Source organism: Pituophis catenifer, unplaced genomic scaffold, assembly GCF_029215685.1.
Source record: "Pituophis catenifer annectens isolate HBS135680 unplaced genomic scaffold, rPitCat1.0.hap2 SCAF_3, whole genome shotgun sequence".
Lineage (NCBI taxonomy): Eukaryota > Metazoa > Chordata > Lepidosauria > Squamata > Colubridae > Pituophis > Pituophis catenifer.
The window spans coordinates 74657505-74671628 of NW_027256883.1; the positions used below are offsets into that span (position 1 = coordinate 74657505).

The window sequence follows — 14124 nt, forward strand, 5'->3', positions numbered from 1 at the left end:
CTCCCCCTCCCCGTCCAAGATGCCCAGTGAACGTGCCAGATAGGTTTTCTTGGCAGCCGGAGATGTTCCCAGCCTTCATGGGACAATGCCAACTTTTCATGGCGATGAGGCCGGAGGATTTTCCGGATGACCGGGCTCGGGTGGCATTTGTGATTAGCTCCCTCTCTGGCACTGCCGCCCGATGGGCCACACCCCTGTTGCTGCAAAATAGCCCCTTGCTCCTGGACTATCAGGGCTTTTTGCAACACCTGCGCACTATGTTTGAAGACCCCCCTCCGGGTGCAGATGACAGCGAGGCGCATTAAGGACCTCCGTCAAGGGAAGCACCCCCTGCAGGACTATATTGCGGAGTTCCGACTTCTAGGTCAGGATTCGGCTTGGAATGAGGCGGCGCTGATGGATGCCTTCCAGGACGGCCTCTCCGACGAGCTGCAGGATGAGCTGGTTCGTGTGGAGGCGCCACAGACCCTCGACGCGCTGGTGACCCAATGCCTGCGCATCGATGCCCACCTTCAATGGTGACGGCCCCGTCGGGCCCTTCCGGAACCACCGACAGCTTCGGCACCCCCGCGTTTTGCACCGACAGCGCCCCGGACCACACCGCGCTTTGTGGCGACGGCTGAGGAGCCCATGGAGCTCGGAGCAGCCAGACCTCAACTGACGGCCCAGGAGCGGATGCGGAGACGCCAAGGGGGGTTGTGCCTCTATTACGGCAAGGCTGGACATTTTGCCGCCTCGTGTCCCAGGAAGCAGAGTGGAACGCTCAAGCCTGTTCCGGAGTCTCGGCATGACCAGCCGGGAAACGGGCCAGGCCTGGCCTAGGGACCTGCACTTTCCCTTGGTCCTGGGGATGGCCTGGCTTCGGGCGCACGATCCTCAGGTGGCATGGTCGAGAAACGCCATCTCGTTCCCGAGCCTACAGTGTGTCGACCACCTCTGCCACACCTGTGTCGGCCAGGACATCTCCGCCCTGAACGTCTCCTTGCCTCTGGAGCTGACGTCCTTTGCCGATTTGTTCAGCGAGAAGGAGGCGGACCGCTTGCCCCCGCACCAACCCTACAACTGCGCGGTGGACCTGCTGCCCAACATGCCCCTGCTCTCGGGACGCCTGTACTCCATGTCGGAGCCCGAGCTGGCCGCCTTACGGGACTTCCTGGAAAAGAACCTGGCCCGTGGGTTCCTCCAGCCTTCGACCTCCCCGCTCTCGGCCCCGGTCCTCTTCGTGAAGAAGAAGACGGGGGACTTACGCCTGTGTTGCGACTACCGGCGCTTGAATGCCATCACAGTGCGGAATCGCTACCCCCTGCCGCTGATCCTGGAGCTGATGGAGAGGTTGCGGGAGGCCTCGATCTTCACTAAGCTCGATCTCCGAGGGACCTACAACCTGGTGCGAGTGCGAGAGGGGGACGAGTGGAAGACGGCATTCGGCACCCGGTACGGACACTTCGAGTACACTGTCATGCCGTTCGGGTTGACCAACACCCCCGCGGTCTTCCAGCACTTGATGAACGACGTGTTCTGGGACATGCTGGACCGGTTCGTGGTGATCTACCTGGATGATATTTTGATGTATTCCCGGACCCAGGAAAGCCACCTCCAGCATGTCCGCCAGGTCCTGCAGCGCCTGCGGGAGCACCAGCTCTATGCAACATTGGAGAAATGCTACTTCTTCCAGACTTCCATAGAGTTCCTCGGGCACATCATCACCCCCAAGGGCATCGTGGTGGACCCGTGCAAGGTGGAGGCCTTGCGCAGTTGGGAACCCCCACGTCGGGTGAAGGACGTCCAGCGTCTGTTGGGATTCGCCAACTACTACCGGACCTTCATCCCGGGCTTCGCCACCCTGACCTTGCTGTTGACCCAACTCCTTCGGAAGAAGGTCCCGTTCCAGTGGGGGCCCCCGCAGCAGCAGGGGGCCCCCACTCTAGAGACCATGTGACTTAAAATGTTGAAAAAAAACAATTAAAGCTAAGAATAGAATATGTTGATTGTGCTCCAGCTCATAACTACCAATCTGTAACAATGCAATTGAAATTTCAAGTCATTTAGAAAGGCTGTTGATATTTTGGTTACTTTGACTATGGTTGTTTTCTCTTTTCTTCATAGTCTCTGAAAAGGACAAGACCGTTAACATTTAATTCTAACTTATAGTAATGAAATCACATTAATAACATCTACACAAACCATTATCAATGCTGGGATTTGTATTGATTAGCAGGTGAGTTATGAGCCACTTGTTTGGACATGGAGAATCAATATCTCTGCACGTGCCTCTCCTTTTTGCTACACACCACAGCCCCTCAGGTTGTTGAAAATTGGCAGTGCCATTTCTGATGCCCGATGGAGGCAGGAAAGTCAGTGTAAGCTTACCATACGTTGACAAAGAAAGGAAAACTCTCATGGAAAAGCACAACACTGAGGAGGAAGAACCATTTGTTTCAACGTTTGTTGAATCCCAACTTTAATAGAAAAAGCCAAAATAAGAAATCTGTCTTGGGGAAGCTAGGTGGGTCCTTGTCCCTCTACCTGGGGGTTATTTCTCTTGTTAGGCAAAGCAGCCCTTTCAGTAGAGGCAGCAGAGCTGGGGAAGCCCTTCGTGAAGGGGATGGAATGTTGAGGTAATCAGGGCCGTGACCTCGATTAAAGATGGAAGGTTGGAGTTTTTCTACAGTATGTTGCAATTCCCTTGTTTGGGCTCCGTTTTGGGTGTGCTGTGAACTGGTTAGGAGGCTTCTATCCTTTGGCCTGGATAGTATTGCAATGCAGGAGGCTGCATCCGGGGGGGGGGGGGTCTAATGAAATTAGGCAAAGAGATGACTAGGTTTCTCTCTCATCATGTGCAAAAGACTGGGAAAAAAAGATACGCCTTTCATGTTCTTTGTTAGTGTTGTGGCCCCACCCTCTGAGCCTATCTCATCGGAGGAAGAAGGCTCCGAACATGAGGGAGAGGAGTCAGCCAGGCCTCCCTCTCCAGGCCCCTCCCCTCTGGCACTGCCTCAGGTGCTGGCCAAGGAAGAGGAGATTAGCCAGGAGCCAGGTGTCTCCGATGAGAGCGAGGGAGGAGAGCCGTTGTTCCTGGATCCATGCCAACGAAGGCGTGATAAACGGTTGCAGCAGTTAAGGAGGCGTGCCAGGGATTATAACTGAGTCACTGGACCACACCCCAGAGACTATATAAGAGAGTGTGGTGGCTGTTTAAAACTCTGTGACGAACAAAAACTACCTCTGGCTAGTCACTTGAACAACATCTAAATCAGCCAAAGGGTTATTGTTTTGAGCTGGACTATTTACAATTCGTATGTATTTTATGTTTATCTGTTGAAGTAAAGCTCTTGGCAGACGGTGCTTGTATTGCTGCCAAGTTTTAGATAACAACCTGTGTGCGTGCCAAGTGCTTTCTTAACCCTCGGCTGGCTGTGTTTGTGTGTGTGTGGAGACGGGGACAGAACAGTTAGATCCACTTTCTCCAATACACAAACATCTTCTACTCAACCCCAAAATGAACATCATCATCCTATTAGCCGCATCACCAATCTACCCAGTGCTGCCCTCAGCCCTCAATGTAGTTTTCAATAACTGCAATAGATCAATGGAATATAATCAAACAATTCTTCAGGTGTTGCTTAACTAGAGCTTCTGGTGTTTTGGGCAGGGGCTGTATTGGCTAAGGTTTCATTGGCCAAGGTTGTATCTGGAGGAACGTATGAGTGAAAGAGGCATTAAGGTTATGGGAGAGTAGTGACTCTTATGGTTCTATAGGAACATTTAGAATTGAGGAAGGAAATTAATGCTGAGCCAATAAAGATGTTACAAGAGTGATATAATTGACCACAACACACATTTCCTGCCCATGCTGCACCATGCTACACTTCTACAGTTTCAACTGATATCTAATTATAGGAAGAGATAGTCCTTCGTGGAATTGTTGGTATATTTACTATGGTTTTTTTGTAAATGAAAAGCTTCTATACCGCCAGATCATCTAAACTTCTCTTTATTCAATTACCTCAGTTTAGTACATCTGACTCTGATGGTGTATACTTTTTGAGCGAGAGGGCTGAGACTTTGCTTCAGACATTAAGTGGCACTGACTTTCCTTTCTCAAAGCCAGAGAGACATTTTTCAAGCATATCAAACTGTCTACAGTTCTGCACAAGTCCTGGCTTCTAAATTCTAAGCTCCATTTTCAGCCAACGAAGGGGTAACCCACGGAGAATGTCACCATTCATTTTGTGAATGTGCTCATTCGCACAGGCTTCTTTTCTTTCGTGTCCAGGATAAGTAAGAATAGTCCCAGAGCTGAGGTGTACCAAGAAGCCTGAGTCACAAAGTATTCTTTCCCTTCTATTTCCCTGCAGCATTCCCAAAACTCACACCTGGTCTGTGCTGGGCCTCCTCCACCTGCTACGGGAACCCCATGCTCCTTATGCAGGACTCCCTCTGCTTTCCATTAAATGATCTATCCATCTTACAACAGCAACCATACATTCCAGAATTGTGGTCACCAAGTCATATGGTCACGTAACGTCACGCTTTTCAACTGCATTTATTTATTTATTTATTTATTTATTTCCAATTTATATACCGCCCTTCTCCCTGAGGACTCAGGGCGGTGTACAGCCAGAATTAAGAGCATGAAATACAAATATTAAAAAACAATTAAAATATATATAAATTTGGCCCAAAAATTAAAAATCACAAACCAATTAAAACATTTTAAAATTTCTTCTTAAGCCAGCCCGGCTTGCTGGAAAAAGTGGGTTTTAAAGTGGGTTTTTAAGGACACGTCGGAAGGCACTGAGGTCTTGGATTCTCCTTATCTCTGGGGGCAACTGATTCCAGAGGGTAGGTGCCCCCACAGAGAAGGCTCTCCCCCTGGGGGTCACCAGCCTACATTGTTTGGCTGATGGCACCCTGAGGAGGCCCTCTCTGTGGGAGCGCACGGGTCGATGGGAGGTCGTCAGTAGCAGCAGGCGGTCTCGAAGATAGCTAGGCCCTATGCCATGGAGCGCTTTAAAGGTGATAACCAACACCTTGAAGCGCACCCGGAAGACCACCGGGAGCCAGTGCAGCTCGCGCAGCATTGAAATCCCAATCCCAACTGCAGTCAATTGTGCAGGAATTGTGATTCGGCAGCATCTGGAAGTTCTTTGGTTCATTGTCCTCTATCTGCTACTGTTCTGGTCAGATTGTGAATGTTGGAACCTACATTGAATATTTGGAGCAAGTCTAATGGGAAGTGGGAGGGTGAGATGCCAAATAGGCAAGAGCTAGATTGGGAGGCGAGGGTTGTTTCTTTACAAGAGTTTTGAAAGTGCAGAAATAAATATGAATAACAAATAAATCTGAGACTATTTGATGTACTGTATATGTTTATTCAGATATTATTGTAGTTTTATACTCAAGAGATCACAAGACAGTGGACAGAATCAGAATAAAACTAACTTGAAACATCAGTAGTCATCCTAAGTGACAGGCAAGCCAAAACATCTCTCTATTGATTTTTAATTATATAATGGAAGACAAAGCAGTTTACTATGTACTCAAGTTTAAATTTCATAATCAGAAAGTACCTTAAGCAAGCCATCCACTGAAGCTTATACATTCAGAAACAACAACAAGGTTAGTAGTAGGTTTTACTGCACTCTTCAATTGAAATCATTGGTTTCTTCTGTTTTTATTTAACAGAATGTTAAATAAACATTCACATTTCTTCCAGCACAGGTCTAGTGTGTGTGTGTGTGTGTGTGTGTGTGTGTGTGTGTGTGTGTGTGTATAAAGTGTTTTTTATACTGGTCTACCCTAGCATGTGGAACGGAGCATACTGCATCCCTATATGTGTGTGTGTGTGTGTGTGTGTGTGTGTGTGTGTGTGTGTGTGTTGCTTGAGGCTTAATTTGTGGGAGGCACTAAACCCCCACTCCCCATTTCCTTTGCTTCCTGTATGTCAGGCTCTCTATAGTTAAGGGCCCTGGGTCACAAGGAACATACAGATTTGTATACTTTGGATTCCACACACATATCAATGTAAAGTGGATTTAGCTCAGTAAGCAAATAAAAACTGTACCTCGCAATTTCCTCTTTCTTAAGAGAGGAAATAAATTGTTAGCCAAGTTGAGAATGGAATTTGGAATGCAGAAGTCTTGGTTGCTTACAACAGATGGAAATATATATTTTTAATGTAGCAGCACTTGGTATTTACGGTGAGAAAACTTTGCCAGCAAAAAGAATGCTCCTGGTGGCATTATGTCTTATAAATAACAAAAAAGGGTGATCTGCCTTAAACTCGGGAATAATTTGAGCACTTACAGGAACTACAACTACACCAGTAGCAGCAGCTGCTTCGGTACCTTCTTCATTCACTTCAATATAGGCTTTATGATGAACCTGAGATACAAGCAGGTCCTGACGTCCAGATATGCCAGATAAATCAGCTTTGTGTGAATTAAACATATCCTTCATTCCCATCTTACTTAAAATAGGACTGAGCAAATATTTTTCTTCCACCTTGAATTTTGGCAGGAAAATCCAGATCTCTGTGTTCTGCATGCTTGTTGAACTGGTCCATTCTTGAAATTTTTCATAAGTGAGTTGCCTCACAATCTGTCAGGTAAAGGGGAGCCATTGTGAGGGCGTACATGAATGAAAACATTATTTGGAAAAATGGGATCAAAAAAGAGTAAAGTATGACTTCCTGCTACTTCCCATTATAGCATTATTCCTTCATAATAAGTAAACTGCAAAAATATCTGCAAAAATATTACTTTCTTTAAAAAAATAATTTGCAGGATAGTTTTAAAGAAGGGAGCATCGGGACACTTAACAGCACATGCCAAAGCTAAAACAAATATCTCTGTTCTCGAATCCTTATTGTATTGCCTGGGGATGGAAAATCTGCCTTCAAAACCATGGATGAACATCTATAGGAGCAAGCCAAACTCCAAAACTGAAGGATCCCTGTCCTAATTGACTTCTTTCTCATTGACGTTTGGGAGCCAAGAATTGCTTACATCTGTTGGGAAGCTGTCTCAGAGTTTTTTAAAAAACAAATTTCTTAAACAGAAGTCAAAATATGGACTGTTTTGTGTATTATTATTTTTCATATTTCTGGTAGAGAAAGGCTAGAAGAAAACATGAAGTGTCGGAAGCCATAAGGGAACAGCCTTCTGCCTGGGTCAAAAACTGAAGTTCGATAATGTATGCTTTGACTTTTGCTTGGAAATGGTTTGGATGGTATCTGGACAGGCAAAGAGTTCTGAATATTAACGCTGTTGGAATTCAGGAAAGTCATCTCTGAGCACAGTTCCTGGAGAGCTTTCTTTAAACCAAATGTAATAGGATTAACTCTAGGTCCAGGCTTGGATGACAAACTCTAGCTAGTCAAAGGCAGAAGGAAATATTCCAAAAATCCTCATTCTGAGGCAGAAGGAAGGGACAGGAAGAAGACGATAAAGGGCTGTTGCATGATAAGGAAACATAGCTAGTAAACAACTGAATTTTTAAACCCTGGGCTAAATACTTGCAAAACTTTCTTCAATATCCAAGTCTATCCTCAGAAAATTATCAAGGGATGAAAATCGGTCATAATAATCCTGTTTCTTCTCCCTAGCTCCAAAATTGTGCCAGTATTAATGGCTAGGCCTGCCTGATATGGAAAAGCAGTGGAAGAATAGTGGACTGGAACTGGAGAGACCTGGGTTCAATGGTCACATTCACCCGAGTATACCTCAGTGGGACGTTCTCTCTCTCTCTCTCTCTCTGTATGTATGTATGTATATATCAGTGGTGAAATCCAAATTTTATTACTACCGGTTCTGTGGGCATGGCTTGGTGGGCCTGGTGTGGCTTGCTGGGCATGACTTGGTGGGCATGGCAGGGGAAGGATACTGCAAAATCTCCATTCTCACCCCACTCCAGGGGAAGGATACTGCAAAATCCCCATTCCCTCCCCACTCCTGGGGGAAGGATATTGCAAAATCTCCATTCCCACCCCACTCTGGGGCCAACCAGAGGTGGTATTTGCCGGTTCTCTGAACTAATCAAAATTTCTGCTACCAGTTCTCCAGAACCTGTCAGAACCTGCTGTATTTCACCCCTAATATATATATTTGTGTGTAAAAATAAGAAATGAATAAAAAAAATAGGGAAAAATCATAATTAACATTTGGGAACCTCTTAAGAATATGTAATCAGAGGCCTTTCTTAGCAATAAATTATTCAAAAGATACATGTCAAGTTCATTTGAATCTCTTTCTGAATGATTTCAGAACTCAAATTACCTCTTTTGTGGTCCCATTCTTGTCCGGTAGAAGGATGATCATGCTTAGGTCTCCCTTATCATACTGAAGCTCAAGCACTTCCATCGGTGGGTTTGTTATTTTAGCATAGTTACATTTGTCCTTTTGAACCATCATTTGCACTTTTTTACTGTGCTCCTATAACAAATAAATAATGCTTAACATAAAGCAATAATAATATGAGAAATCATAACATGAAATATTGATTGCAATTGCAATTGCAATTGCCAACTATTATATCAGATTTCTACTTCAGACCCTGTTGGTGCAGGGCAAAACTTATTGTATAAACAAGGATTTTATGTTTCTATGATGCTCAGCAAAATGGTTAGTTTTAGTTGTTTAATTCAATTGTGCAGCATTTAATACATTTCCATTCTCATAGGTTTTTCAGTATACCTTACTGGTCCAAAAGTCTGCTTCGTGTGTATCCTTGGGATTAAATTGCCTCATCCACTTTCCTTTGAAATATATAGCATTTACCAAGATTAATACAGTACTTTGATCAAGCGAGTCAACAGGAAGCAGGTCCTTGATTTTACCTTTTAAAAAAGTAATAACATTAAAAATGTTATTGGTAGGGGACAAACATTTATCAATAATACATGTCTTTCTACAACACATTTTTCTCAGTAAGAATACTGAAAAAAAATTAAAATACCAATGTAATCCAAGCACATTTAAGCAAACAAAGAATGAATGAAAGATTAAAACAAGCTGAAATATTTTCTACCTTCAAACATTTTAAAGATTTGATGGATACAAAACCTTCATCCTAAAGTTATAGGATCAGTGACAATTCTGATCCTGTGCAAGTAGAGAAATACAACTTTGGATACACGGCAGATCAATAAAAACTCCAGGTCTTGAGCTTCCCTAGAGAATCAGATTCTTTGTTTTTTCTGCATTACATCACGAATATTAATTGAGTATGCTTGGCTGTGCAAATGAACATGTTGGGGAGTCCTGGCTAAAATATCTTTTTATAAAATAAGGACCACGCATGAATTCATAAATGACATTTTGACTTTCAGAAATTTGCATATTGAAGAGGCATGGAGCAACTATGTCAGAGGTGCCAAACTCGATTTTATTGAGAGCCGCATCAGGGTTGTGTTTGACCTTGGATGGCTGGTGTGTGTGTGTGTGCGTGCGCGGGGGGATGGAAGTGGTCATGGTGGCTGTGACCTGAGGTGGGCATGGCCAGGGTGAGCATTTGACACAGGCTCAAGATCCATTTTTTCCCCATATTTCTTTCCACAGTTCTTTACTATAACCATTTTCCTATCTTTTCTACCAGATATTCCTGGCAAATATTTATTACTTATTCTTCATACTCCATTAAACTTTTAATTTCTAAATATATACCCCATTGTTTAATAGTAAATTGTTTTCCCAGGCAGAAAAGCTATTTATACTATTATATTTTTATTATTCAACTGATAATAAAAATACAATAATAAATAACATGATAATACAAGATCTAACAGCAGAGGTCAATTTCCAGGATAGTAAATAGAAATGGCTGTCGATAATACATTGTTGATTGTAGATTAAATGGACCTACAGTGTTGAGTTCGGCACGCTACCCTAACAACAGAGATGCCTTTCCCTGATTGGCTGAGAAGCAGTTATTTCGAATGCAGGAGTTCCGTGCCTCCTTATTGGTTAATGACGTCTGACAGCCGCTATATAAGAGCTGTCAGACGCAGTTATATTTGCCGATATTCTGGAGTTGTATTAGCTGGGCTGTTGCCATTAAAAAGAGCTTGTTACAAATCATCTGTGTCACCTTAATTAATGCCCCTCTGTCTCCCGACAGAGCACACAGTATATAAAATCTGGCATTAAACTGTAGTATTAACATAGGATTTTGCTTGTTTTCTATCCAGATCAGGCACTTACTTGAGACCACATAATTGTAATCCAGTTCAGTCCTCCTGCAGCACTCTGCCGGCCAAAAACGGAGCCACGCAAACCCGCTGCATGGCCGGTTTTTGGCCAGCAGAGTGCTGCTGGAGGTCAGAGAGGCAAAAAATGGGGAGGCATGGGGCCTCCGTGCAGCCCATTTTTGGCCAGTAGAATGCTGCAAGAGGCTGTGGAGGCTGAAACAGGCCTTTTGGCTGGCAGAGGCACCGCGGGCTGGTCAGTTGATATTTCCAGGACGGCCCCATGGGTCAGATTTAAGCACCCCATGGGCCGGATCCGGCCGATGGGCCTTGAGTTTGACACCCCTGAACTATGTGATCACATGCAATCTTCATGATGTAATATTCAAGGAGACACATAGAGCTAAATATTCTGCTTTTCTGCCATTCACTATGGGAAATCCAATGAGCCTTCCTAACTGATTAATGGCAAAGAAAATGAAGATTAACCTATGTTTTCTTACCATTTGTTTGGCTTTCAACCCAGGAATTAATTTTCTTTCTAACTTCCTCAAGGGCATTCATAAAGTCAACTCTTTCCAATTCTGCATGATAAAGCTCTTTAATGCACCTTATGTATTGCTACATAGAATGAAAGAAAATGTATCAGTATATTAATTCTCTTATTATCATCATATACACTCAGTCAGCAATTGTAGTTGGTACTGGTTATTTGCCAGATTGGACCCTAACCAACTCTGACTGATCCCAAAAAATTAATTAGGATCGGTAGGGCATGCTGGGAAGTTGAAAATAAACGCTGAGAAACTGCGTTGTTGTTTACAAAACTGCATTGCTGTCAGTTGCATGCAGCTCAAAGAAAACATCATTGCTTATGTGATCCCTCTTTTGACCACCTACTATTTTAACTATTTAATAATTTAAACATGAAAATTTTCATGAGAAAGGAAGGGAGAACAAGATTTTGTCCTCATACTCCACCCATCTAATTTGGCTATCTACACTTACTTCTAAGGATGGAGAAATAAATTTTACTTGCACCCTCAAAAGGCCAGAGTTTTGCTGAGAGTGAAAAAGATGGGAAGTTTCTTGCTCACCTGGAGAAATTCATAAACGTCCGATCCATACAGCCTATTGGCTATGCTCAATGTATAGTTTTTAGAAGGTTGGTTAATGGCTGATAGGAGTTCCTTGAACTGGTTGTGAGGTCCACCAGGTTTGTCACATTGAGCCTTCAAGGACCAAAGGACAGGCCATTACTTTCATAGGCACATATTTTGCCCACAATTCCAAAGCATTTACACCAAATGCTGACACACATACACACACCCCTACATATGTGGGTGTATATGTGTGTAGAATTAGCAATAAAATGAAATTTAATAAAAATTCTCTTACAGGCAAGTTTGTAGACGTCCTGGATTCTGTGATTTTATCAAAATGAAGGACCTGCAATACAAAAGAGATTGGAGTTGTGAACTATGTCAACATTTCGTTCTGTCATGATTCAGTTTCCTTGGAAGCTGGTAGAATAATTGCATCCTTTTTCACTAGGACCACTGAGGAACATGGAAGGGACCATCTTTAAAAGTGATTCTAATAGATACCACATAGACCAGCATTCTTTCACATGTTATTGTCCAAATGTTTGAGTCACAACTCTAGCACCCCAATTAATCTGATTTATCAGCAATAGCAACAGCCTTTAGAGGTTGGGGAGGGGAGTCTAGTCTAAGTGATCTGAGAAAATTAAATTAAAATAAACAAAATAAAAATTATGACTTATTTTTCTGACTTTTTTTTTTTTTTAGAAATGTCACTTTAGCTTATCAATTACAGTTATGAGTTCTGGATTTGCCTTCACTTTAAGTACTCCTTGATTTCCTTATTGCTAACTCTCAATCTTCTCTGAATGGAGAACGGACAGGTTCTCAAAAGGAAAGTCACAAGTAGAAAATGCTTCCTGATTATCGTGAAGATTCCTACCTTTCTCATTTCAGCAGCAGTGTTACCTTTGGCACCATAATAGACCATAGCTAAAGCTGCTGAGATACTAAGTGGAGAGAAAAAGATGTTGTTGTTGGATTGTTCTTCTTCCATCTTTTTAAAGAGATCCACAGTAAAGTTGGTGTTTGCTTCAGCAAGACTGTCCATGGTGGAACGAGTACCTAGAAAATTTTGAAATCATTGTAATGGTTTCTATAGCTTTATTTAGTACTTTATATATTATATCTTGGTGGAATGATTGAATAGGAAAAGAAAAACAACTACCAGTAATTAACCAGTAATGCTGTTCTCTCACTGCATGAATACAGCAACTGTGATTTCAAAGGATTTTTGTATGGCTTAGCACAGTGAGTGACCTCAGCCAATTGAGAATTACGTTCATCTGTTGTCACACTAAGTTGTAAATGTAAAATAAGGTTACAGGGATGAATCTTTAAGTTACGCACCATGGTTCCTGTATTTGGGGTCATTAATACAAAGGAGAAATTTGAAGAGTCAGCTCTAAACACAGTTTACATCTGAAGCATTCAGCACTGTTGTCTACAATCACAATTTGTCATTAGGTTTGAACTAGCAAGCTCCCACTTGTTTAAACCCTTTTCAACGTTAAAAAGATACATGCTTTCTTGCAAATTTCAGTAGTAAAATTTAGTACTAAATTGTTGATGCTTCCAGTATTCTTCCAGAGTATTCTTCCAGAATTTTAAAAAGGGTTTTTTAAAAAATAAATAAATAAATAAAAATGAAATAATTGATTTTGCTCATTGTAGAACTCCTGTGAAATTAAATACCGGTATGTAATTTTTGTCTTACTATAATGTGAATTCTAGGAAGAATCACATTGCCTATTGCTGAGTGCTCCATAATTCATCATTTCCCCCCCATGGGAGCAATTTACACTCAAGTAACATTCAAGTCAAGTTAAGCCAGTCAATCAATCATGCTGTGTATTTTCTCACTTACTTCATCTCACTGCAACCATTACACACACAAAAACACACACATAAACATGGTTACCTATACAATTGAAAGATGGATGGAAAAGAGGATCCTACCTCACTGTATTTTGTCCAAGAGGAACAGCAATCTGTTACCAGATCTGGAATGGAAACAAGAGAATTCCGTCCCACTTTTTATTTTATATATATAGTCACCACCCTTTACTTTAGCTTCCTGGTGCTGGTTGTGTAGAAATATAGAAATAATAGGATTTTGAAAGTTCTTCTGTTGTTGTTTTTTTTAAATTTTCATGTCACAATGAATCTTGGCTGAATAATCCAGGATATTGCTTGTAAGATGTGCAACTTTGTCTTGGGAAAGGTTTAGCTAATTTCTCAAACAGGAATCAGCATGGACAGTTGCCTTGCTGAGGAACCCAAGCAAAAATGATTTGGTTTATTATCATTTTTTTTCCTTATATATTCATTGGTACAAAAAAAGAAATGTATTGAAAAACACTTTGAAATGCCAACGGATATGGGCCTGGAAATCATATTGGGATATGCTATCAATAGTGCATATAGTGAAATACTGAAACATTTTCAGTTTAATGTTTAAATACTTTTACATTATGCAATCTGTTTACAACCATCTTAGATAAGGCAGGAAAACTTTAGCTTAATTTCCCATTTTGCCTACACTAGGAAACAAGATAATCTATCAAAACCAAGATTAGTTTCAAACCATCTTCAAGTCAGAATTTAATATTCTGGATTACTACAAAGCTGGTAATTCCGTTTTCCCAGTTGCAATGAACTGACGTTTCCCAGAGAGCCAATTTTACTGGAACTGGAAGCTATAAGCTATTGAACAGACTTATCCATTCAGAAAGCAAACAAAGAGAAGAGACCTAGACTCTTAATTTTGTCATCTAGTGATATCTAAGAACACTGTTCTGTCCCCCCACCTCACATAGGCAGACACACGAGCAA

General features: G+C 42.3%; 1 protein-coding gene across 1 annotated transcript; it reads right to left on the bottom strand.

Moving 5' to 3' along the window:
- Positions 1-6198: 6198 nt before the first annotated feature.
- Positions 6199-12340, bottom strand: LOC139314834 (serpin B3-like). Its single transcript, XM_070940753.1, has 7 exons — positions 12173-12340; positions 11585-11635; positions 11284-11418; positions 10690-10807; positions 8697-8839; positions 8280-8435; positions 6199-6603 (listed from the first exon to the last, which is right to left on the bottom strand). Exons 1-7 carry the CDS (start codon positions 12338-12340, stop codon positions 6199-6201), a joined length of 1176 nt encoding a protein of 391 aa, XP_070796854.1.
- Between the last annotated feature and the right edge of the window lie 1784 nt (positions 12341-14124).